This window comes from Pelophylax lessonae, assembly GCF_965119305.1.
Source record: "Pelophylax lessonae genome assembly, chromosome: 2".
Taxonomy (NCBI): domain Eukaryota; kingdom Metazoa; phylum Chordata; class Amphibia; order Anura; family Ranidae; genus Pelophylax; species Pelophylax lessonae.
Genome location: NC_138769.1, coordinates 152,038,266 through 152,063,268, shown reverse-complemented (window position 1 = coordinate 152,063,268; position 25,003 = coordinate 152,038,266). Strand labels below are relative to the sequence as shown.

The window sequence follows — 25,003 nt, the reverse complement described above, 5'->3', positions numbered from 1 at the left end:
AGGAGCGGCGGGACTCTCGGCTGGCGGTCACAGCAATGAGAGATCATCGCTGGATCGCCAGGAGAAGGTAAGAGACACCGCTGCGCTCTCTGCACATCCACCCCGAGCGTGACTCGGGGATACCGATCCTGGACTAAAAAATCCACCCCGAGTCACGCTCGGGATTACCGCCAGGGAGGTTAAGTCCTATGTAGGCCAACCAGCCATTTTCTTCTTTTGTTTGGTATTTAATTACTTTCTGAAAGTCCCCTTTATATATACAGTATATATATATATATATATATATATATATATATATATATATATATATTTATTTATATTTAGGTGTATAATATATTAACACTTACCTTTTAAAAGAAGCCATTCAGTTTAAAATATAAATAAAAGGCAAAGCGTGTATTTACTACCCCAATTCCAAAAAAGTTGGGACGCTGTATAAAATCGACATAAAAACAGAATGGAATGATTTGCAAATCTCATAAACCCATATTTTATTCGCAAATAAAAAATAGAAAACATATCAAATGTTTAAACTAAGAAAATGTACTATTTTAAAGGATAAGTTCACCTTTTGGAACATGTTGCATGTTCTACCCTTTTTTAGGGTGGAGCATGTAACATGTTCCAGCATCTGCAGCCTCTCCCCCCTCCCTGTGACAGCAGGTAGGGGATCTTTTCCCAGTGCCCGCTGTCACAATTTGAAAATAACGCAGCTGCACAGAGCTCCACCCACACAGTGGCGTCATTCATTCATTCACAGCTTCCTACAAGTACTGTCCCCCGTTGCCACTGACAGCTTGTAGTTCTAAATGAACTTTGCGGGTGCTGCTGAGCGCTCTCGTAGTCCATTGAGCTTCCTGGACTTCTGTAACTGCCTGCTTGTATTGGAGGTATTGGAAGACAGTGCACTGACAGTCTGCAAGAGCCTAACATTGCACCCGTGATCTGCTAATAGTGATGCAAGGCTTTACAGGTTTCCAAGTAAAAAAGTAATAATTTTTACCTGAAAAAAAATGTGCATTTATTATTATATTTTTTTCCAGAAGGTGAACTTATCTTTTAAGAAAAAAAATAATTAATTTTGAAATTGATGGCAGCAACCCATTTAAAAAAAGTGGGGATAGACTATGTTTACCATGGTACATCATCTCCTTTTGTTTAAACAATATACTGAGGTTGATTTACTAAAACTAGAGAGTGCATAATCTGGTGTAGCTGTGCATGGTAGCCAATCAGCTTCTAACTTCAACTTGTTTAACTTCTTCCCGCCTGCGCTATAGCCGAAAGACGGCTACAGCGCGGGCTCTAATTTCCGGGAGGCCGTCTTTAAACGGCCTCCCAGTGACAGGCTCCCCACGCGCTCCCGCGAGCGCATTGGGGGGAAAATCTGTATCGGCCGTGTCCCTTGGACACAGTCAATCACAGATCGTGGTGAATGGCCAATCACAGCGGCCATTTACCACGTGATCGGACCCTGCAATGAGAGATGATCTCATATGTAAACATATGAGATCATCTCTCATCGCCAGCTCTCCTTCCTCACACAGAGACTGCGTGTGAGGAAGAGCAGAGCCGATCAGCGTTTAGGGGACACAGAAAAATGTAATCAGGGTACTGATCACCAGTGCCCTGATTACACAAGAGGTAAATAAAATACAATAAGTGCCCACCATCAGTGCCCACAGTGCCCGCCATCAGTGCCCACAGTCAGTGCCCATAGTGCTGCCAGTCAGTGCCCATCAGTGCCTGCTCATCTAGGCACTGATGGGCACTGACTAGCAGCACTATGGGCACTGATGGTGCTGCCCATCAGTGCTCATCAGTGCTGCCCATCAGTGCTGATCAGTGCCACCCGTCAGTGTCCAGCAGTGCCGCCTCTCAGTGCCCATCAGTGCCGCCCATCAGTGCTGCCTCTCAGTGCCCAGCAGTGCCACCTCTCAGTGCCCAGCAGTGCCACCTCTCAGTGCCCAGCAGTGCCACCTATCAGTGCTCACCAGTGCCGCCTATCAGTGCTCATCAGTGCCGCCTATCAGTGCCACCTATCAGTGCTCATCAGTGCGGCATATTAGTACCTCCTCATCAGTGCCACCTCATCAGTGCCCATAAGTGCCACCTCATCAGGTGCCCATAAGTGCCACCTCATCAGTGCCCATCAGTGCAGCCTATCAGTGCCGCCTCATCAGCGCACATCAGTGAAGGAGAAAAATGTATTTATTTTCAAAATTTACTCGCAGAAAATAAGAAAGTTTTTTTTTTTTTTAATTTTCTGTCTTTTTTTTTGTAAGAAATAAAAAACCCAGAGGTGATTAAATACCACCAAAAGAAAGTTCTATTTGTGTGAAAAAAATGATAAAAATTTCATATGGGTACAGTGTAGCATGACCGCGCAATTGTCATTCAAAGTGTGAGAGCGCTGAAAGCTGAAAATTGGCCTGGGCAGGAAGGGGGGGAAAGTGCCCTGTAGGCAAGTGGTTAATTAGGGTTTGACAAGTAACCTGAAAGCTGATTGGTTTCTATGCAGAGCTGCACTAGATTTTGCACTCTCCAGTTTTAGTAAATCAATTCCTCTGTAAACATTTGGGAACTGAGCAGACAAGCTGATGGAGTCCTGGGTCTTCTTTGTTGTATTTTTTATTTCAAGCTACGCCAAATATTTTCAATTGGTGACAGGTTTGGACTGCAGGCTGGCCAGTTAGGCAGCCGCATTCGTCTACTACAAAGCAATGCTGTAGTCATAGAAGCAGTATGTGGTTTAGTAGTCCTGCTGAAACATGCAAGTTCTTCCATGAAAAAGACACTGTCTGGACAGGGGCATATGCTGCTCTAAAATCTGGATATACAGTGGGTATAGAAAATAATCACGACCTTTAAAATAATCACATTTTTTGTTTTGCAGACTGAAAGGAAGACAGGCACAGTTTTTGTTTTATCCAGCTGTATTTACTCAGTGCAACATCTAAGTCAAAGATATAACACCAACATGCCAGAAAATATAAAAAAAAAATCAAAAACAGAATCACTGCATTGGAAAAAGACCCCCACCCCCTCCTAAAAATGACTGGTAGACTCAATCAGGTGTAGCTAATTAGTTTCTCAATGGCATACAAAAGCATTTGACTTTAAACTGTGATCAGCTGTGGTCATTTTGATTAGCTCAGCATGAAAAGAGATTTCCTGGAGCATTTTAGTCACTGGTACAACAACTGAAGCAATCAACTATGGGCGGCAAGGCACTGTCAATAGATCTACAGGATAAAGTTGTGGACAAGTTGTGAACAAGTCAGGAGATAGATGCAAAAAAATCAAAACAATTTACTTCTGAGACACTAAGATGTTCTTTTTCTACCCAATCATGTTACTGATTTACTGCGAATTAACATAATTAGTTGCAAAATGTTCTTCCAGCTCTTTCTTGTTGATACCACTTACTTTTCCAGCTTTGTATTGACCTGTTCCATCTTTTTTGAGACATAATGCTGCTAAGAATTTCAAACTTACATCTTTTTTTTCTTAAAGTTTTCAGGCACTTTTTGTTTACATGTAACAATCAGTTCCTTTTGCCAGAAAATTACTTAGAACCCCCAAACATTATATATGTTTTTAAAGCAGAGGCCCTAGAGAATAAATTGGTGGGTTTTGCAATTTTTTTATGTCACATGGTATTTGCGCAGTGGTTTTTCAAATGAAAATTTTGGGAAAAAATACACTTTTTTAACTCAAATGCAAAAAAATCCAATACATAACCCAATTTTTTTGGAAAATATAAAATATGATGTTACACAAAGTAAATAGATACCAGACATGTCATGCTTGAAACAAACTATAAACTACATCAATTTTTCCATATGCGATGTTTTAAAAGTCTTTGTGGGTTACCAATTTAGATTTACAAAGGAGGTCTAGTGCTAGAATTACTCCCCATTATCTGGCATTAACAGTGAAACCTCACGTGTGGGACAATCTCTGTTTCTGTGCGTGCGGGGGCACAGGCACTTGAAATTATTATTCCCTGTTAATTATTCATTTTCTTTATCTTTACACTGTTGCTTTCAATTTTTTATAACACTTTTATTGCTGTCACAAGGAATGCAAACATCCTTTGTGACAGCAATTGGCACATGACAGGTACTTTTTATTAAGGGATCTGGGGTCTATAGGACCTCAAATTCCCCCTCTGCCCTTAAAAGCATTCAAAACACCAAGATCTGTGTTTTTTAATACTTTTGATTTTTTTAAAATGGCGCCGTTGACATCTAGGTAAACTGGAAGGGATGTCATGTCATCGCTTCTAGGGTACTATAACGAACAGCCGATTAAAGTCGATCAAAGCTATCTGGCCAGCCAGTGTGATAGGAGAGCCCTACCAAGTCCCTGAAGGTTGCTTGTAATAGTGGACAGTTTGCCGCTCTGATTGCTATTACAAGAGAGCCGACTGTCGGCTCTAAAAAATGCCAGGCATCACCCTGGTACATTTTGTTTTCATAGATTTTACACAGCGTCCCAAATTTTTTGGAAAAGGGGTTGTATACAGAAATATATTTATAAACATTTTAAACGCCCTTTGTTATAAGTGATCGGGCATGGAGAGGTTTGGGTGGAGAAACAACAGTACACTGATCTTCCCAGTAAATCTGGCCACACTCGGATGGATGTGCTCTCCTTGTGTAGTCAGTTTAAAAAAGAAAAGCAGGTGAACTGGCAGGAACATCAGGTATTTCATACAAAGGAAGCAATGCAGAGAACAGGCACATTTCAGGAATATGAAGTGTTGTTGTTTAATTTTTTTTTTTTTTCACAGGAGCCATGATCAATGGATTACGGGCTATGTCAGGCTCCTGCAGCAAAGTCCTACAGCTTCCTGCCCATACCTCTGTACAGGCTGTTGGTTTGAAAGCTGCAGAGCTTGTGAATGAACTACGAGAGTGCTCATCTGCGCCCTCACAGTTCAATGGAAACTACAAGCCATCTGCCGTGGTGGCATTAGGGACTTGTATATTTTTCAATTTATGACCAGAAGATTTGACCCCCTTCCTAACCAGGCCCTATTTTGCGATTCGGCACTGCGTTACTTTAACGGACAATTGCGCAGTCGTGCAACGCTGTACGCAAATAAAATTGACGTCCTTTTTTCCCACAAATAGAGCTTTCTTTTGGTGGTATTTTAAATAGAGCGACAATTTTGAAAAACAAAAAAAAAAACAATATTTTTCACATTCTGCTATATAACATTCCCAAAAGAAAAAATGTAAAAATCAAAATTTTTAACATTTTAGACCAATTTGTTTTCTGCTACATATTTTTGGTAAAAACTTTTGGTTTGCGCAAAAGTTATCACGTTTACTAACTACGGGAAAGATTTATGTAATTTTATTGTTTTTTTTTCTTTTTTACTAGTAATGGCGGCGATCTGCGATTTTTTGCTGGACTGCGACATTGCGGTGGACAGATTGGACCCTTAACTGACATTTTTGACACTTTTGGGGGGACCAGTGACATTACTACAATAATCAGTGCTATAAATATGCACTGTTACTGTAATAATGACACTGGCAGGGAAGGGTTTAACCCTATGGGTGATCAAAGGGTTAAATGTATGTCTCATGCTTACTGACGTGTGTGAGGAGGGGGGTTCTGTGACACAGACAGAGATCGCAGGTTCAGCTATGCTGAATCCTGTGATCTCTCCCTGTCTGTCACTGAGAAGACCTGCCTGCTTTGTTTACATAAGCAGGCGGGTCTTCTCACACTTTTCCTGACGATCGGGGAAGAGAGGCGGCGATTTTTAAAAAAAGAACAATTTCACAAAGCGTGACATTGTCCTTTAACCATTTGATGTCCTTAGGCTAGATTTCTTGACTTTAAGTGGTTAAAGCAAGCTCGTGGTCGCAGCTTCCCTCCTGTCTGATAAAGATGTTGTGAGCTGGACAGAAAGTGAGGGAAGATCTGTATAAGGAAGCCTGGATAGCAGTAAAAACCAGACAGGGATTTTAACCTATACCCACTCTAAAAATATTTTTTTCTAAAGTTTTTTTCTTGACAAACACATTTGTTTGTTAAACATAATGATGACATAATGGCATGCATTGATTAATGAATATATCTGATCTTCCTGTACAGCATCCAGCCAGAAAGGGGCAATAATCGCTGGAGTTCTCATTCCCATTAGCCTGCTCTTCATCCTCTGCTGTTGTTGTTGCTGTTGCTGCTGTGGGAGCAATCAAATGGACAATAAACACAGGTAAAGAGTGTTCTACTTTTGTAGTCAAATTCTCTGACCAAGCACAAATCTTAGCAGGAAACCTCTTTACTATTTTCCACACTTACCTTAATTTTAGGCAGTCTGCTATAGACTGATGATAAAGTCATTATAGGTAGTTTGAAACTTTAGGTAGTTGTAAAGGCACAAGGTTTTTTACCTTCATGCATTCTATGCATAAAGGTAAAAAAACCTTCTGTGTGCAGCAGCCCCCCCCCCCCTGCAGCTCCTCTAATACTTACCTGAGCCTCCTCTTGATCCAGCAATGTCCACGAGACCCTTGCCTCTTCAGGGACTCGCACTCCTGATTGCCTTTTGGCAGCAGCCGGAGCCATTGGCTCCTGCTGCTGACAATCACAGACAGTGAGCCAACCAGGAGACGGAGGGGACCACTGCTCCATGTGGGGATGGACACAGAGAGCCATGGATCGAGAGTGCACCTGCTTGGGTGCCCACAGAGCAAGCTGCTTGCTGTAGGGGCACACGGCAGGAGGGATTGGCCAGGAGCGCCAGCGGGGGACCCGAGAAGAGGATAATCCAGGTTGTTCTGTGCAAAACTACTGCACAGAGCAGGTAAGTATGACATGTTTGTTATTAAAAAAAAAAAAAAAAAAAAGAGTTTAATATCGCTTTTTTTAGTCACTTTTTGGCACATTGATGCTGTTGGGAAATCAACAGACTTTCTCAGATCACATCACTACTGCTGATTATTTATATCCCAACTGTCAAATGCAATTTGAAAACTTTGAAATAGTTTTGAATTTTTTTAACCACTTGAGCTACAGAAAGTTATATACTGTTTGGGTATGTGCTACCAGATAGCAATTTAATAATACAGTACCACATCCTAAATAATTGGAAATAGTGTTGTTGGAAAAAGCATGGACTTTAACTGCACTAGGTAAGTTACTTACCTAGTGCCGTTAAAGTCCATGCTTTTTCCAACAACACTATTACCCCCTTATATGATAAGGCCATTTTTTGCCATTGAGCACTGTGCTACTTTATGTTTCAATATGTTTATTAAGAGTTTTCCCAAAAAAGTACACAAATTGTAGACAAATGATGACATCAAAGAGTAAGGCCCATAACGCTGGTGGAATACATCAAGACATTAATAACAAAAATAAAGAGATCCAGCTATTATACCACACAGTCATCTACAATACAAAGGATCACTATATAAAGTAAAAGTTCAACATAGCAATAAAAAAACCCTTGTAAAAAACATACAACAATCCTATGCAGGGGCCCCCAACAAGGGGAGAGAATAGAATCTTGACATCTCCACCACCCACTGGCCAGCCAGCGTGGGTCATGAATTTACAAAGGGCTCTATAAGAGAGTGCTATGAAAAAAGCTAGGTAGGATCAAGGAAACAAAAGAAAGGAAAGGAAAGGAAAAAAAGAAGAGAGCAAGGAAAAAAAGGGGGGTGGGAATAAGAGACAAAGAATACAGGAAAATCAAGAAAAAACAAAAAGGCTGTCCGAAAGCCCGCCTCACCCGCCCGCACTCCTCAATTTGCAGGAAGCACTGTGCTACTTTTATTTTTTAAATATCTTTTTTATTGGTATTTTAGGTGTAGAGTAATGATAAACAATAATGGCACAGTCCGGCGACAGGGGTCATGGAAAAGCAACCAAAAATAACTCCAGGTTCTAGGCGACCACAATGAGATTAGGAAAAACCTCTAGGTGTGGCTCAAAGTCCTAAGGATACATCTTCTTGTATATGTCACTGATGCCAATGTGACACCCAAATCACTACGGTAACCTCAAAAAATAAAAATAAATACATTTTAAAAAAACCCAAAGAAATTATAAGCATTATGGTTTATCTAAAATAGAGGCTGTGGTAGGATCATCCATCCATTTGGACCACACTTTATCATATTTATTTGGACAGCCCTTATTAACATAGGTGTCTTTATACAAAGGCAGATTAACATTGATCAAATGTTTCCAAAAGGCTAGGGAGGGAGGAGTAGCCTTTTTCCATGACATAGTTATGGCTTTGCGGGCGTAGAAAAGAAGTAAATCAAGTATAGTCCTCCCTGCCACAGTGGGGACTAATAGCTCCACCAACCCCAAAGGACAAAGGCCCACAGAAGGCGTCAGAGAGATCTTAGCAATGAAATTAATAGTAGAGATCACCCCTTTCCAGTATTTGACAATAATCGGGCTGCTCCAAAAGATATGTGAGAATTTAGCAGCGGAGTGGTCACATCGCCAACATTCCTGAGAAATCAATAGGTTCATTTTATGCAGTCTATATGGAGTAAAAACTCTATGTACAATTTTAAATTGAATGAGCTTGTCTTTTTGGGAGACCAGATGTCGGAAAGGAAGGTCCCAAATATCTTCCGAATTCTCATCGTCAAGCTCAGGTACATCCCTCATCCACCTCTGCCGAAGAGTGCATAGGTCGGGGAGAGAGACCAATGGGAGATGTTTATATAGCTCAAAAGTAGGTTTCTCCGAGCACTCAGTCCGGATTACATGTTCCAAGTCAGATTGCTTTAGGCTCCGTTTCCACTATTGCGACTTGTAGTGCGACTTGACACATGTCAAGTCACACAACAAGTCAAAACCCATTATTTTCAATTAGGCCCGTTCTAACTGCTGCGACTTGTAAAAAGGTTTTTGCACTACTTTTGGACCGACTTCAGTGCGACTTGTCCCTAAATAGAAGGAAGTTGCACTGAAGTCCCTAGAAGTAGCCGCAAACAAGTCACACTACAAAGTCGCGTTAGAAGTAGCGCGACTTTGTAGCCGCAATAGTGGAAACGTAGCCTTAGCCTTAGGGAGATGTTAGAAAATTGACCGCTGAAAGCATGGGACAACTAAAGGTATCTAAAAACATGTGAGAGGTCAGGATGTTATAGTCAGTGGAAAAAGATGTAAAGGACCGCAGGGAGCCATCGGAAACTAAATGGGAGACAAGTGTAATTTTATATTTAGCGTAATTTTATATCTAGAACACTGACTGTGTTAATTGGGGAATCAAGCAATAAGGGAAGTCCCCTAAGCCTTAAGGATATGGGAAGTCTCTTATCCCCTATCATGTAAGCAAGCCAGGAATGGTGAAAGGAAGGTTGGTTCCCAAGTTGAGACATTGCTGTATGCAGCTATTTTGTTGATGACTAGGAATGGGCCGAACGACCACCTGTTCAGTTTTCAGCAGAACTTTCGAACATCGCGAAAGTTCAGAACCGAATAACGTACCCCACTGAAGTCTATGGGACGCGAACTGGAAAAATCAAAAGTGCCCATTTTGAAGGCTTAATTGGGCATACAATGGCTATGGGGGTCTGGGTACTGCCCTGGGGGAAATGTATAAATTAAAAAAAAGTTTGTAAAAAAACATCATTTTTAAATGAGCAGTGATTTACTGATGCTTAAAGTAAAAGCATCTAAATGAGAAATAAATAAATAAAAATGAAAAATTCCTTTCAATATAGTGCATGGGGTGTCCCCTTAGGAGTCTACCTGTAAAGTGGCCCATTTGTATTGTGTAATTGTATTGTGTAAAGAAGCAGCTGCAGGAGTATTTACATTTATAAAACCAAAAAATGACATTTTCCCTGCAAGCTCTCTTTTCTTTGTAGTGCACTGGGAACAAGAATAGAGATTTTGTGGATAAATTCTGGTGTCTCTTCCACAGACTTTGGATAGAAGTAACAGGTGTAAAATTGGTCACTGAAGACAACTTGGCAATACGCTGTGGCTGGGGGAACATGGCTGTCAATTTATGTACCAGTGTTCTCCCCTCTTTATAAGCTCATGTTCCTATCTTCCTCAGCCTCAGAACCAACATCTAAATCAAGTAATGGCTCTGCATCTTAAAGGAGCAAGTGGCTGAGGCTGTGTTCAAATAACTCACCTGACTCCTCCATGCCTGATGCTGGGGCTATGGCAGGAATAGCTGTGGACAAGGAGACCCTAGTCTATGCTTGGGTGACAGAGGATGAGGAGGATGAGGATGGTTTAGTAGGCCAGTCCACTACCTCCTCTACATGTTGTGGCTGGATAGCACGGGCAACATCACTTAATAGAGGAAATGATGCCCTGCCTGAGGACTGACCACGTCCACCTTTGCCTGTGGACACATACGCTGCTGGCTCCCTCACAGTGCCGTGGGAATATCTGCCTCTCTTTGCTGACCTCCCAGACATGATAGGAAGGTGCTTATTAACAAAATGTAATAAAGATTCTGGAAATATGTAGGTGGGTGCACTTTAATCAATGGAAAGTAGTGTTTGGTGCACTTTAACCTAAGTACTCACTACACAGGCACACTCCACCAACACACTACAATATATTGCAGTAAATCTGCACTAACGCACAGAAATATACTGCGTTAAATGTGCACTAAAGCACAGAAATATACTGCCTTCAATGTGCACTAAGGCACAGAAATATACTGCGTTAAATGTGCAGTAACACACAGAAATCTACTGTTTTAAACAGGATGTAATGCACTGATATATACCGTGTTAAACGTGCACTAACGCACATAAACATACTGCGTTAAATGGCACATAATGCACTGAAATATACTGTGTTAAATGTGCAATAATACACTGAAATATACTGCACTAAACGGCATGTAAGGCACTAAAATATCCTGCTTTCAACATGCAATAATGCACAAAAATATACTGTGTTAAATGTGCACTAATGCACAGAAATATACTACATTAAACGGCACGTAACGCACTCAAATATACTGTGTTAAGTGTGCACTAATGCACTGAAATATACTGCGATCAACGTGCAATAACACACAGAAATATACCGTGTTAAACGTTCACTAACGCACAGAAATATACTGCGTAAAACCTGCACTAACACACAGAAATATACTGTGTTAAATGTGCCCTAACGCACAGAAATATACTGCATTAAATGGCACGTAAGGCACTGAAATATACTGTGATAAATGTGCACTAATGCACAGGAATATACTGCACTAAACGGCATGTAAGGCACTAAAATATACTGCGTCCAACGTGCAATAATGCACAAAAATATACTGTGTTAAACGTGCACTAATGCACAGAAATATACTACGTTAAACGGCACGTAATGCACTCAAATATACTGTGTTAAGTGTGCACTTATGCACTGAAATATACTGCGATCAACGTGCAATAACGCACAGAAATATACCGTGTTAAACGTTCACTAACGAACAGAAATATACTGCGTAAAACCTGCACTAACACACAGAAATATACTGTGTTAAATGTACAGTAACACACTGAAATATACTGCGTTAACCACTTAAGCCCCGGAAGATTTTACCCCCTTCCTGACCAGGGGGTATTTTGCGATTCGGCACTGCGTGATTTTAACGGACAATTGCGCGGTCGTGCGACGCTGTACCTAAACGAATTTGACGTCCTTTTTTTCCCACAAACAGAGCTTTCTTTTGGTGGTATTTGATCACCTGTGCAATTTTTTGATCACGCGCTATAAACAAAAAAAGAGCGTCAATTTTGCAAAAATAACAATATTTTTCAAATTTTTTTATATGAAATTCCCCCCCAAAAAAAAGTAAAAATCAAAATTTTTTAACATTTTCGGCCAATTTGTTTTATGCTACATATGTTTCTTAAAAAAAAAACGCAAAAAGCGTATACTGTGTTAAACGTGCACTAATGCACAGAAATATACTACATTAAACGGCACGTAACGCACTCAAATATACTGTGTTAAGTGTGCACTAATGCACTGAAATATACTGCGATCAACGTGCAATAACACACAGAAATATACCGTGTTAAACGTTCACTAACGCACAGAAATATACTGCGTAAAACCTGCACTAACACACAGAAATATACTGTGTTAAATGTGCCCTAACGCACAGAAATATACTGCATTAAATGGCATGTAAGGCACTGAAATATACTGTGATAAATGTGCACTAATGCACAGGAATATACTGCACTAAACGGCATGTAAGGCACTAAAATATACTGCGTCCAACGTGCAATAATGCACAAAAATATACTGTGTTAAACGTGCACTAATGCACAGAAATATACTACGTTAAACGGCACGTAATGCACTCAAATATACTGTGTTAAGTGTGCACTTATGCACTGAAATATACTGCGATCAACGTGCAATAACGCACAGAAATATACCGTGTTAAACGTTCACTAACGCACAGAAATATACTGCGTAAAACCTGCACTAACACACAGAAATATACTGTGTTAAATGTACAGTAACACACTGAAATATACTGCGTTAACCACTTAAGCCCCGGAAGATTTTACCCCCTTCCTGACCAGGGGGTATTTTGCGATTCGGCACTGCGTGGTTTTAACGGACAATTGCGCGGTCGTGCGACGCTGTACCTAAACGAATTTGACGTCCTTTTTTTCCCACAAACAGAGCTTTCTTTTGGTGGTATTTGATCACCTGTGCAATTTTTTGATCACGCGCTATAAACAAAAAAAGAGCGTCAATTTTGCAAAAATAACAATATTTTTCACATTTTTTTATATGAAATTCCCCCCAAAAAAAAAGTAAAAATCAAAATTTTTTAACATTTTCGGCCAATTTGTTTTATGCTACATATGTTTTCGTAAAAAAAAACGCAAAAAGCGTATTTTGATTGGTTTGCGCAAAAGTTATTGCGTTTACTAACAAAGGGAAAGATTTTTGTCATTTTTGTTGTTTTTTTTTTAACGCGTAATGGCGGCGATCTGCGATTTTTTTTGTGGTACTGCGACATTGGGGCGGACAGATCGGACCCTTGACTGACATTTTTGACACTTTTGGGGTTACCAGTGACATTTCTACAGTAATCAGTGCTATATATATGCACTGTTACTGTAAAAATACACTGGCAGTGAAGGGGTTAACTTTATTTGAGAGAGAGGGGCTGTGTGTGTCCCTATGGGCTGTGGCTTGAGCTGTAGTTACACTGATCAACGGTCCTACATAGTAGAACCGTATGATCAGTGTTTCTACACAGGGGAGAATGACAGGCAGCTTGTTTCCCTCTCCCCCGACGATCGCAGAGTGAGCGGCGGACATCGGGTCCGCCAGTCACACGCGCAGGGGGGTCCGTGACCGCGCAGGAGCGGGAGCGTGCCGCCGGCGGCGCGCGCTCGCTCCCCAGAGCCTCACAGGCTAGTGACGTAAATATACGTCACTTTGCCTGTGAGGGGCTGACCGCCGCAGTAAATCTACTTGCGGCGGTCGGCAAGTGGTTAAACGTGCACTGCAGCACTGGTATATGCTGCGTTAAATGCCACGTAACACACTTGGAATATACTGCATTAAACAGCACGTACCGCACAGAAAAATACTGCATTAAATGTGCAGTAAGGCACAGAAATTTATTGCGTTCAACGTGCACTAAGGCACAGAAATAGTCTGCGTTAAACAAGCAGTAACACACAGAAATATACTGCGTTAAACGGCACGTAACGCACTGAAATATACAGTGATAAATGTGCACTAATGCACTGAAATATACTGCGTTAAACAGCGCGTAATGCATGGAAATATACTGCGTTCAACGTGCAATAATGCACAGAAATATACTGTGTTAAACGTTCACTAATGCACAGAAATAACTGCGTTAAACCTGCACTAACACACAGAAATATACTGTGTTAAATGTATGGTAATGCACTGAAATATACTGCGTTAAACATGCACTGTAGCACTGGAATATACTGCGTTAAAAGCCACGTAACGCCCTGAAATATACTGCATTAAATGGCACGTAACGCACAGAAACATACTGTGTTAAATGTGCAGTAACCCACAGAAATATATTGCGTTCAACGTGCACCAAGGCACAGAAATATACTGTGTTAAACGTGCAGTAACACACAGAAATATACTGCGTTAAACGGCACGTAACGCACTGAAATATACTATGTTAAACGTGCACTAATGCACATAAATGTACTGCATTAAATGGCACGTAATGCACTGAAATATAATGTGTTAAGTGTGCACTAATGTACTCAAATATACTGCGTTCAACGTGCAATAACGCACAGAAATATACTGCGTTAAACCTGCACTAACACACAGAAATATACTGCGTTAAATGTAAAGTAACGCACTGCAATATATTGCGTTAAACGTGCACTGCAGCACTGGAATATACTGCGTTAAATGCCACGTAACGCACTGAAATATACTGCATTAAATGGTATGTAACGTTCAGAAATATCAGTAACGCACAGAAATATACTTTGTTAAACATGCACTAACGCACTGAACTATATTGCAGTAAACTCGCCCTGACAAAACAAACTGACACTAAAGAATGGAGAGGTCACTACACACACACTGACTGAACTATTACTAAATTCACACTAAACTGATATTCTTCACTGACAATAGAATCAGAATAGCAAACTATAGCACACTAACTCTCTAGTAGCACTGAACAGAGCCCTGTTCTATCTCTCTCCACACGGATATCACACTACAAATGGCCTCTATTGAAAGAATACTTTAAAAGTGTGGGGTGGGACTAAGAGCAATGAGCCATGATTGGATAGAGTCATCATTACTTTCTCCAATCATGGCTCTGGCAGTCCTCTATGCCCTGATTGGGCAAAGCTTTCATTGCATCAGCCAATCAGGGCTTCCAATGCACTGTGTGGCAGCACAGTGGATTGCGGTCTTTCAGCGGACCAATCAAATGGTCGAACGTCCTGATAATTCCGGTGTTCATCGAATGGGCGCTCGGGCCAAACTGTTCGCCCATCCCTATTGATAACTAAAAATATGGCAAGAGTGGGGTGTGGCTGATACATTTTTCCATGAATGATGCAGTGTGATGGATAGCTGCTGCAAGGCACTGTGCAGCAATGTCAACTTTGCATTTCCGAGGTTGCATACTGCACCCTAGCCGCTCCACTTCCTGATGCCAACATCACTGGTCCTGGGGTTCATGACCGAAATCGGAATGTGGGGGGGGGGGGGGGTGGGGGGTTGCTCATGTATTTGATCCTGTCACCAAAATAAATTCATGTTTGTTCTTAAAAATAAAAACAAGACATGTTAAACTTTGATATCTTATGTAATGACAAAGTAATCCCTAATAAAGAGCCCATAGTGGAAAAGTAAAAATTGCTCTGGTCCAGAAAGTATATAAAGGTACGAGAGCAGAATTTGTTTATCTTCCATACCAATGTTATACACACACACACTCACACACATATTTCAAAAATCAGATTTTGATCATTTACTGCTCTTTATACCTTTTTATATTGTGTATAATAAGTAATGATGCTTTTTATGGAAAACATCCCAAAATGCGCTTTTTAGTAACTGTCAAGCAGAGATATTATTTGTAAAGCTAATGGTATTCTGAGATGTAACATATATTCGAAACATTTTTATATAAATAAATCATACCATCTGCATACCAATGGAAATATTTAAGTCTATGCATATTCATGCAGTGTGCAACAAGCTGACATGGTGATATTTGCATACATCTAGTCTGTATAATTTAAAGAGGACACTCTGATATATCAGGCCTGTTTTCCATTCACCCTATCCATTAGTATCTTCTGTAGGGGAGCATGTATAATGTATAATGGGTATAATGTAAGGTAGAGTAAATATGAAACAGATACTGAATACAACAATAATTTGACATGGTTCTTCTGACCCTGTTATATCGCATATACAGTAATAACTAGAGACCAGTTTCATTTCCCAAAAATGTCACAAAGTTTCCAATGTAATCTAATGCTCCTATCATACATTTGCCAAAATTGGAAGGTAAAGGTTACACATTTTGAAAATTGTGTCAACCTGCCACCTAGTGGTAATTTAACAAACAGCATAATTTACTAATATGTAATCTATTCAGCTTTCAAAATATTTGTTGAACAAGGTTATATATAAAATTAACCATGAACACTGTGATATTATCAATAAACATTCACAAAAGCATTAATTACCCACTTCCAAATGTCAAAGAATGAGATAAATAATGAATATTTTTCAGACTCAAGCCATCTTTTAGAACAAAGTGTAAACATACTTTGATATAGGTCAGGTAACATGCTTTGTAGCGTCACTTTGGGGAGTCTTTTGGGAGTATATTTTAAAGGAGAAATAAGAAAATAAGAATAGACAAAATACACCTTTCTGTTGACAACAAGCAAATGTTTATTTAGCAGAACCTAACATTTCTTGGTATTGACTGAAACTGATACAATATGCAATGGATTTATCCATCAACAGCAACAGGAGAGTCTTAGAAATCCAGACATTCAGCATCCTCACCAAATTTCTGGAGCACTTAAGGTAGACTTGAAAAAGTGGTACAAGAACCTCACTTACAGTGCATTGATAAAGTCCTTCTATGACTGAAATTGACCCAATATGCAATGGATTTGTCCATCAACAGCAACTAGAGAGTATTAGAAATCCAGAAATTCAGCATCCTCACCAAATTTCTGGAGCACTTATGATAGACTTGATGAAGTGGTCTAAGAACCTCACTTGGCACAAAAAAACAATCAAAAAGTGGAAAGCTCAATAGTAGCTAGGACTGTCTAACAGTTCTATAGAACCCACTCACTCAACTACTTGCAAAATTGCAGAAGAGTGGTACTCATATGACAAAAGGCATAAAGAAAAAATTAGGACAACGAAAAGAGGAGACAGTTGTCCAAAAGCGCCATATCTAAGTAACCGGGGTATAAAATTGCAAAATTCCCAAGAAAAAATACCAACACATAAATAAATAAATGAATGTTTCATTGAAAAATATTCAAATAACAAAAAAGCAAGGTAATGAAAAAATCATAGAAACCTTCCACATCCTCTTTTTGTTGTCCTAATTTTTTCTTTTTTCTAAGAACCTCACAGTACATTGATAAAGTCATTCTATGACTGCATATCCCTTCGCAGCCTTTGGTATGTCTTGGTCACAATTGTCAGGAACACATACACAGGCTATCACTAGATCTGCCTGCTGACCTAGGTGTTCAAACATGTTTTCTGGAACAATCTATGGAAAGGCCACATTTAGAACAGCAAAATTCCAGCTAGATTAGACAGACATTCCCACGTGTCACTAATTAATTACATTTTCCTTTATTCATAGGAAAAAACAATAAGGTGCTCATTTTTTGTCACAATAATATCAGTTATTTAACATACTTTGTAATTCTTGCTATTAGGAATAAGCTGGCTATCCTGCTCATTGCTGTATTACCCTGAGTTCCTCTGTGGGTACCGGGGCTGGAAGTGAAGGAGATTTACTCCTATGGTTACATGCAATAAAAATTATAGAGCAGCAGAAAAATTGGACCTCTGACAGGTTTTATTGCTGTCTGCTTTGCTGTTACAGAGATTTCATTACTTCCTGTCATGTCAGTGGCACAAACCAGGAAATTTCTTCAATGGGCACCTGACAAAGGCCCACACTTCAATACTATATAACAATTTATAAACAAAAAGTTGAATTGGGTTCCACTTAGAATTAAATGGTAAAAGTAATATATAGGACTTTACATCTTAGTAAAAGCTGCAAGTATCCCGATCAATTTATACCCAGCAATTGTATAGTGCATGTGGCCAGGGCAGTCCACAGAACAATGCACACATTTCCCCATCACACCTGCCAGCTAGTCAGCACAAAAACAAAGTATAAACTGTTTGCATACATACAGTATCTGAAATAAAAGGTCCCTCAACCCTAAACTAACAAGGCTCCTACTTCGGAAAAATATACACTATATATAAAGTATTGGGACACCTGCCTTTACACTCACATGAACTTTAAAGGGATTTTAAAGACTCAAAGTTTTTCACCTTAAAGCATTCTATGCATTAAGGTGAAAAACCTTCTTTGCTAGAGCGCCTCCTCCCCCAGACCCCCCCCCCCCCCCCCCGCTTTTTTTTCATACTTGAGCCCATTCATTCCAGCAGCATGCATGAGCCTAGTGGCTCCAGCCGCTGGCTCTCATCTCATTAGACAGATTGATAGCAGCAGGAGCCATTGGCTCCCACTGCTGTCAATCTAATCCAGTGACATGGGAGGGGGGGCTGTCTTTGTCAATGGACGCCCGGGTGCCCCAGGGAAAGTGGCTTTCCCTGGGGGCACCCGATGAAGAGGAGGAGCCAAGAGCGCCCCTGGGGCCCCCCAGAAGAGCAGGATTGGGACTGCTCTGTGCAAAACCCTTCTACAGAGCAGGTAAGTATAACATGTTTGTTGTTTTTATTTAAAAAAATCTGAACCTTTACAACCCCTTTTATGGCAACTTAGTCTTAGTCCGTAGGGTTCAATCTTGAGTTGGCCCACCCTTTTCAGCTATAACAGCTTCAACTCTTCTGGAAAGGCTGCCCACAAGGTTTAGGAGTGTGTCTATGGCAATGTTTGACCATTCTTCCTAAAGCGCATTTGTGAGATCAGGCAGTGATGTTGGAGAGAAGGCCTGGCTCACAGTCTGCTCTTTAATTCATCCCAAAGGTGTTCTATCGGGTTGAGGCCAGTCAAGTTCTTCCACCCCAAACTCTCTCATCCATGTCTTTATGGACCTTGCTTTGTGCACTGGTCCAAATCGTTTGGTGGAGGGGAGACTATGGTGTGGGGTTGTTTTTCAGGGGTTGGGCTTGGCCCCTTAATTCCAGTAAAGGGAACCCTTAAGGCATCAGAATACCAAGACATTTTGGACAATTTCATGCTCCCAACTTTGTGGGAGCAGTTTGAAGTTGGCCCCTTTCTGTTTCAACAGGCCTTCTCTCCAGTGCACAAAGAAACGTCCATGGATGAGCGAGTTTGGGGTGGAAGGACTTGACTGGCCTGCACAGAGTCCGGACCTCAACCCGATAGAACACCTTTGGGATGAATTAGAGTGCAGACTGCGACCCAGGTCTTTTACCCCCACATCAGTGCCTGACCTCACAAATTCACTTCTGGAAGAATGGTGAAACATTTCCATAGTAGACACCCTTCTAAACCTTGTAGACAGCCTTCCCAGAAGAGTTGAAGCTGTTATAGCTGCAAAGGGTGGGCCAACTCAATATTGAACCCTACAAACTAAGACTGGGTGCCATTAAAGTTCATGTGTGTGTGTAAAGGCAAGCGTCCCAATACTTTTGGTAATATAGTGTATATCAATTGATAAACTGAGAGCAGGTATGCCTTGATAGTAACCCCTTCTTCTTTAAATATGCAAAGATACACCAGAAGTTGTATGTTAGGGCAGCTCATTCACTGCACGTTAACAGTGTGTTGGGGTGCAGTTCAAAATTAATGGCACACAAAATATGACAAAGGGAAATCAGGAACACAGCCAAAACACATTTTTGATAACGCAAGGAAAAGTACACAATGTACAATATAGTCACAATATTGTCCAATTACACATGCATTAGCTGGAGTAATTAAATTAAATAATGTGGCGCTGAATCAATAAAACTCAATAGAAAATATACAATACTTGATGTGCATAAAACTAAAATATATCATTTAAATATCTCAATTCATAAAGTGAATAAATATGAAAAAAATACAAATATACAATTTATAAATAATCACCAAAATAATGAAATTAGTAAAATGAAAAACCAATGATCAAATTCTTAAAGCAAATAAAATGTCCCAATTCATGAACTAAATAATCTAGAAAATTGGTAATTCATGTGCAATATCCTAAAAAATATAGGGTGAGTAGTCCCATACCCAGGTGCAAATAGATGCCCCTCCTATCCAAAAAGTATGAGCAATCCAAGAGATAAATTGTTGATACAGTGCTGATCACCACAGTAATATCACCCGTGATACAAGATAAGGTAGACTCCTTACCAGATAGTATGGACCATATTAAATGGGTAACAGTGCATTTAAAATAACCAGGATGTCTTCCTGTCACTCCTCATCCTCTTGCTATGAGCTCTCCCAGCAGTGTAATGCAAAGCAAGAAAATGTCATCTCATAGCGCAATATGTTTAAAAAAATCTGTATTTTTTTTGTTTACAAAAGATTTTATTGGAAAGTCAAAACCAAACAGTACAGATAAAAGCAGCATAACATGAATAACGTTGAATGAAAGTTACAGGCCACGTAATAATTCACAACAGAATATTCACATAGAGATGGCATTTAATGCTATATGATAGATATAAAAATCTTTCGGATTCCGGTAAAGTAGGGGAATAAAAGGTGTTGGATATCTTATCCAAACGAGGAAAACATTTATGAATTGGAAGCACATTTATCCCAGATATCCCATTTCACATTAAAAATATGCAATGTATTATTCAAAGGGTGATAAATGTATTCTGAAAGTCTGAGCATCTCCATTCTGGAGATAAGCAGGGAACCACAAAATTGTGGGGGATCTCCAGTTAAATGCAATTATCCACTGGATGGCACTAAATAATGTGTGAATCAATCTAGCTAAGGGGATATCAGGAATAGGTGCAACAAGAAGGCACATCTTAGGGTTGATATGAACATCTCTATCTGCTATCTGCAAAATTGTTGCTGAGGTGAGGCTCCACAGCCCTCTCAAATGACTACAGCTCCAAAATAAATGCAATAACGTGCCTTCCTCTGAACAACCCCTAAAACAATCAGAAGATTTGGAGGGGTAGAATGAGTGGATTAAAGTAGGGGTCATATACCATGTAATATAAAGCTTAAGAGGAGTTTTTCTGCTAGAGGTGGAGCGAGTACATCTACGAAGATTATGCATCATCTTATGCCAATCCAGCACAGATATAGAACACTCCAATTCCTGTTCCCATCTACACATATATTTGTGTTTGTTAAGAAGAGAGGACTCATTAGGATGGTTATACATCGTTGAGATTAGGCCTCTACCCCGAGGGGAGGAGTGACTTCAAAGGGCGTAAAGGGGGGGCGCAAATTTAAGGAACCATGGTTTTGGAAAAATTCTCTGATAAGGACATAATTAATCAGTTCAGTAGTACTATGAATTTTGTGAATGGAACGTAGTTGGTCAAAAGAGCAGAACATATTATTCATAGAGAGGGATCTCAAATTAACAAGACTCCAAGCGATTAGAGTTGAGCGAACACCGGGATGTCCGGGTTCGGCGGGTCCGGCCGAACTTGAAAAAAAAGTCCAGGTTCGTGACCCAGACTTAACCTGAATTTTACCCCGATCCCGAACCCCATTGAAGTCAATGGTGACCCGAACTTTTGAGCACTAAAATGGCTCTAAAAAACACATGGAAAGGGCTAGAGGGCTGCAAATGGCAGCAAAATCTTCTTAAGAGCATGGCAAGTGCTCTGCAAACAAATGTGGATAGGGAAATAACTTAAAATAACAAAAAATAAATGAAAATAAAAAATAATAATCTTGAATGATGTAGGAGGAGGACGAGGCCCATATGGAGTAGGAGGTTGAGGTGGCGGTGGATATGGCGGTGTAGGTGGAAGCAGCAGGGGTGGAGGAGGAGGACGAGGTAGCCAACACTGGTTTTGGTTTTTAATTTTTTTTTTTTTTTAATTAGGGTACACCCCAAAAGAGTAAGAAAGATCAAATACAACAATGGCTGGGTAAGGCCGGTATACATGTCTATTCTGCACAAGGTACGGACAAGTCCTCTGGGATCCATGCCTGGTTCATTTTAATGAACTTGAGCTTGTCCTCATTGGATCTGGACAGGCGGCTGCGCTTGTCTGTGATAATGCCCCCAGCCGTGCTAAATACCCGTTCAGATAATACACTGGCTGCAGGGCAGGCCAGCACCTCCAAGGCGTAAAGGGCAAGCTCGGGCCATGTGCCCAACTTGGAGACTCAGAAGTTGAAGGGGGCAGACCCGTCATTCAGTACGTCTAGGCGTGTGCACACATACTACTCCACCATGTTAGTGCTGGGTCGTGGTGCTGCTGGTGGAGCTCCTGTTGCAAGGAGAGGACATGGTCGATCTGTGCCAGCTACACGCACAAGTGAAACACCTTTCTCAGCTGCGAGTAGGCGACAGAACTTGCAGCAGTATTTGGCAGGGCCTAATGCGCCTCTACAAGTGTTGAGGCCAGAACAAGTACAGGCGATAGTAGATTGGGTTGCTGACAGTGCCTCCAGTTCCTTCACATTGTCTCCCACCCAGTCTTCTGCTGAAAGGTCAGAGTTGGCACCTGCAGCCGATGTCCACCAATCTTTCACCTCACCCCCTTGCAAATCAGCCAAGCAGTCTGAGCCCCAAGTCATGCAGCAGTCTCTTCTTCTTTTTGATGACTCTGTTAGCATGGTTTTCCAGGGCTATCCACCTAGCCCTGCCCCAGAAGTGGAAGAGATTGAGTGCACCAATGCCCAACCACTTATGTCTCAAGATGAGTACTTGGGAGGACCATCGCAGCACGTCTCGGATGATGACGAAACACAGGTGCCAACTGCTGCGGAATTCCAAATTGTGGAGACCGACAAGGAGGGCAGGGGTGAAGACTGGGTGGAAGATGATGTGGAGGATGATGAGGTCCTCGACCCCACATGGAATGAACGTCATGCAGGTGACCTGAGTGGTTTGGAGGAAGAGGCGGTGGTCGCACAGCACAGCAGAAGAGGGAACAGGGTGCAAAAGCGGAGCGGCCGTGCCCTAGATACTACGCCTGCTACTGCCCAACGCAGCAAGGGACCGAGGACACCAAAGCCAGCTCAAAGGAGTTCCCTAGCGTGGCAGTTCTTCAGACAATGTGATGATGACAGGACACGAGTGGTTTGCACGCTGTGCAATTAGAGCCTCAAGCGAGGCATAAGCCTTCTCAACCTGAGCACAACCTGCATGACCGAGCATCTAAGTGCAAAGCACGAGCTGCAGTGGAGTAGACACCTCAAAAACCAAGAAAGGTCTCTATCTCCTCCTGCTTCCTCTTCTACTGCTGCAATCTCGGCCTCTTCATCTACCTCTGTAGTGACAGTGGCATCTGCCACCCCGCAAACAGAGGATCTGCCAGCAACACCACCAACTGGGTCACCAACAACCATCTCCACAATGTCCCGTGGAAGTGTTCAGCTTTCTGTCTCCCAAACACTGGAGCGGAAGAGGAAGTACCCCCCTACCCACCTGTGATTCCTGGCCCTAAATGCCAGCATTTCAAAATTCCTGGCCTTTGAAATGCTGTCATTCTGTCTGGCGGAGACGCAGAGTTTTAAAAGCCTTATTGCGGTGGCTGTCCCACAGTATGTCGTGCCCAGCCGCCACTACTTTTCCAGGCAAGCCATCCCTTCTCTGCACAACCAAGTGGGTGACAAAATCAGGTGTGCAATGCGCAACGCCATCTCTGGCAAGGTCCACCTAACAACGGATACGTGGACCAGTAAGCACGGTCAGGGACGTTATATCTCCCTAACAGCACACTGGGTAAATGCATTGGTGGCTGGGCCTGAGGCGGATAGCAGTTTGGCGCATGTCCCTTCACCACCGAGGATTGCAGGGCGCTTCAGTTTGCCTCCTGTTCCTAACTCCTCCTACTCCGCTTCCTCATCCTCTACCGCCTCCTCATCTGATCAGCGTAACACCTTCACCACCAACTTCAGCACAGCCAGGGGTAAACGACAGCAGTCAGTTTTAAAACTTGCCTGTTTGGGGGGAAAACCCCACACCGCGCAGGAGTTGTGGAAGAGCATGGAACAGCAGACCAATGAGTGGTTGCTGCCAGTGAGCCTCAAGCCCAGCCTGGTGGTGTGCGATAACGGGCGAAATCTCATAGCAGCTCTGGGCCTAGCCGGTTTGACGCACATCCCTTGCCTGGCGCATGTGCTGAACTTGGTGGTACAGGGCTTCCTTAAGGCTCCGTTCACATGTCAGCGTATGGATCGCGGGCAGAACCGCTGCGGTTCCGCCCGCGATCCAGAGATTATTGCAAATCGCGGGACGCCTGTGCGTTGCCCGTTGATTTGCAATAGCCCCCCAAACGCTGAGCGATGTTGCCACGATTTCCGCCTGCCGAATCGCGGTAACATCGTGCAAAAAAAATCGCAGGACGCATTACGCCCAAAAAAGTACAAGAGCTTCGTTGGAGCGTATTGCGTCCCGCGATTTTTTTTGCGCGATCTTACCGCGATTCGGCAGGCGGAAATCGCGGCAACATCGCTCAGCGTTTGGGGGGCTATTGCAAATCAACGGGCAACGCACAGGCGTCCCGCGATTTGCAATAATCTCCGGATCGCGGGCGGAACCGCGGCAGTTCTGCCCGCGATCCATACGCTGACATGTGAACGGAGCCTAAACATTACCCCGATATGTCAGAGCTGCTGCAGAAAGTGCGGGCCGTCTGTGCACACTTTCGGGGTTCTCACCCTGCTGCTGCTCGCCTGTCAGCACTGCAGCGTAACTTCGGCCTTCTTGCTCACTACCTCATATGTGATGTGCCCACAAGGTGGAACTCCACCTTGCACATGCTGGCCAGACTTATTGATTGACTTATTGATTGACTTATTGACTTATTTATTGATAAGCATAATAGAACAACAGTATCCAAAAGGTGTATCTCACTGTATCATATGCAGACTAGCCCGCAATTAACTTTTTTTTCCCCTAAATGGGTTTTTATTGATAAGCGGAATACAACAACAGTATCCAATGGGTGTATCTCACTGTAACATATGCAGACTAGGCTGCAATTTTTTTTTCCCCCTAAATGGGATTTTATTGATAAGCGGAATACAACAGTATCCAATGGGTGTATCTCACTGTATCATATGCAGACTAGCCCGCAATTACATTTTTTTCCCCTAAATGGGTTTTTATTGATAAGCCGA

At 41.8% G+C, this 25,003-nt stretch overlaps 1 protein-coding gene across 1 annotated transcript in view; it reads left to right on the top strand.

The window, feature by feature from the left end:
• SCARF1 (scavenger receptor class F member 1) overlaps positions 1 to 25,003 on the top strand; it is a 135,049-nt gene that overhangs the window by 78,578 nt on the left and 31,468 nt on the right. The window contains exon 8 of the mRNA XM_082245150.1: positions 6,118 to 6,238. Within this exon, the coding sequence (XP_082101276.1) occupies positions 6,118 to 6,238 (121 nt within the window). The remainder of the gene's footprint in view (positions 1 to 6,117; positions 6,239 to 25,003) is intronic.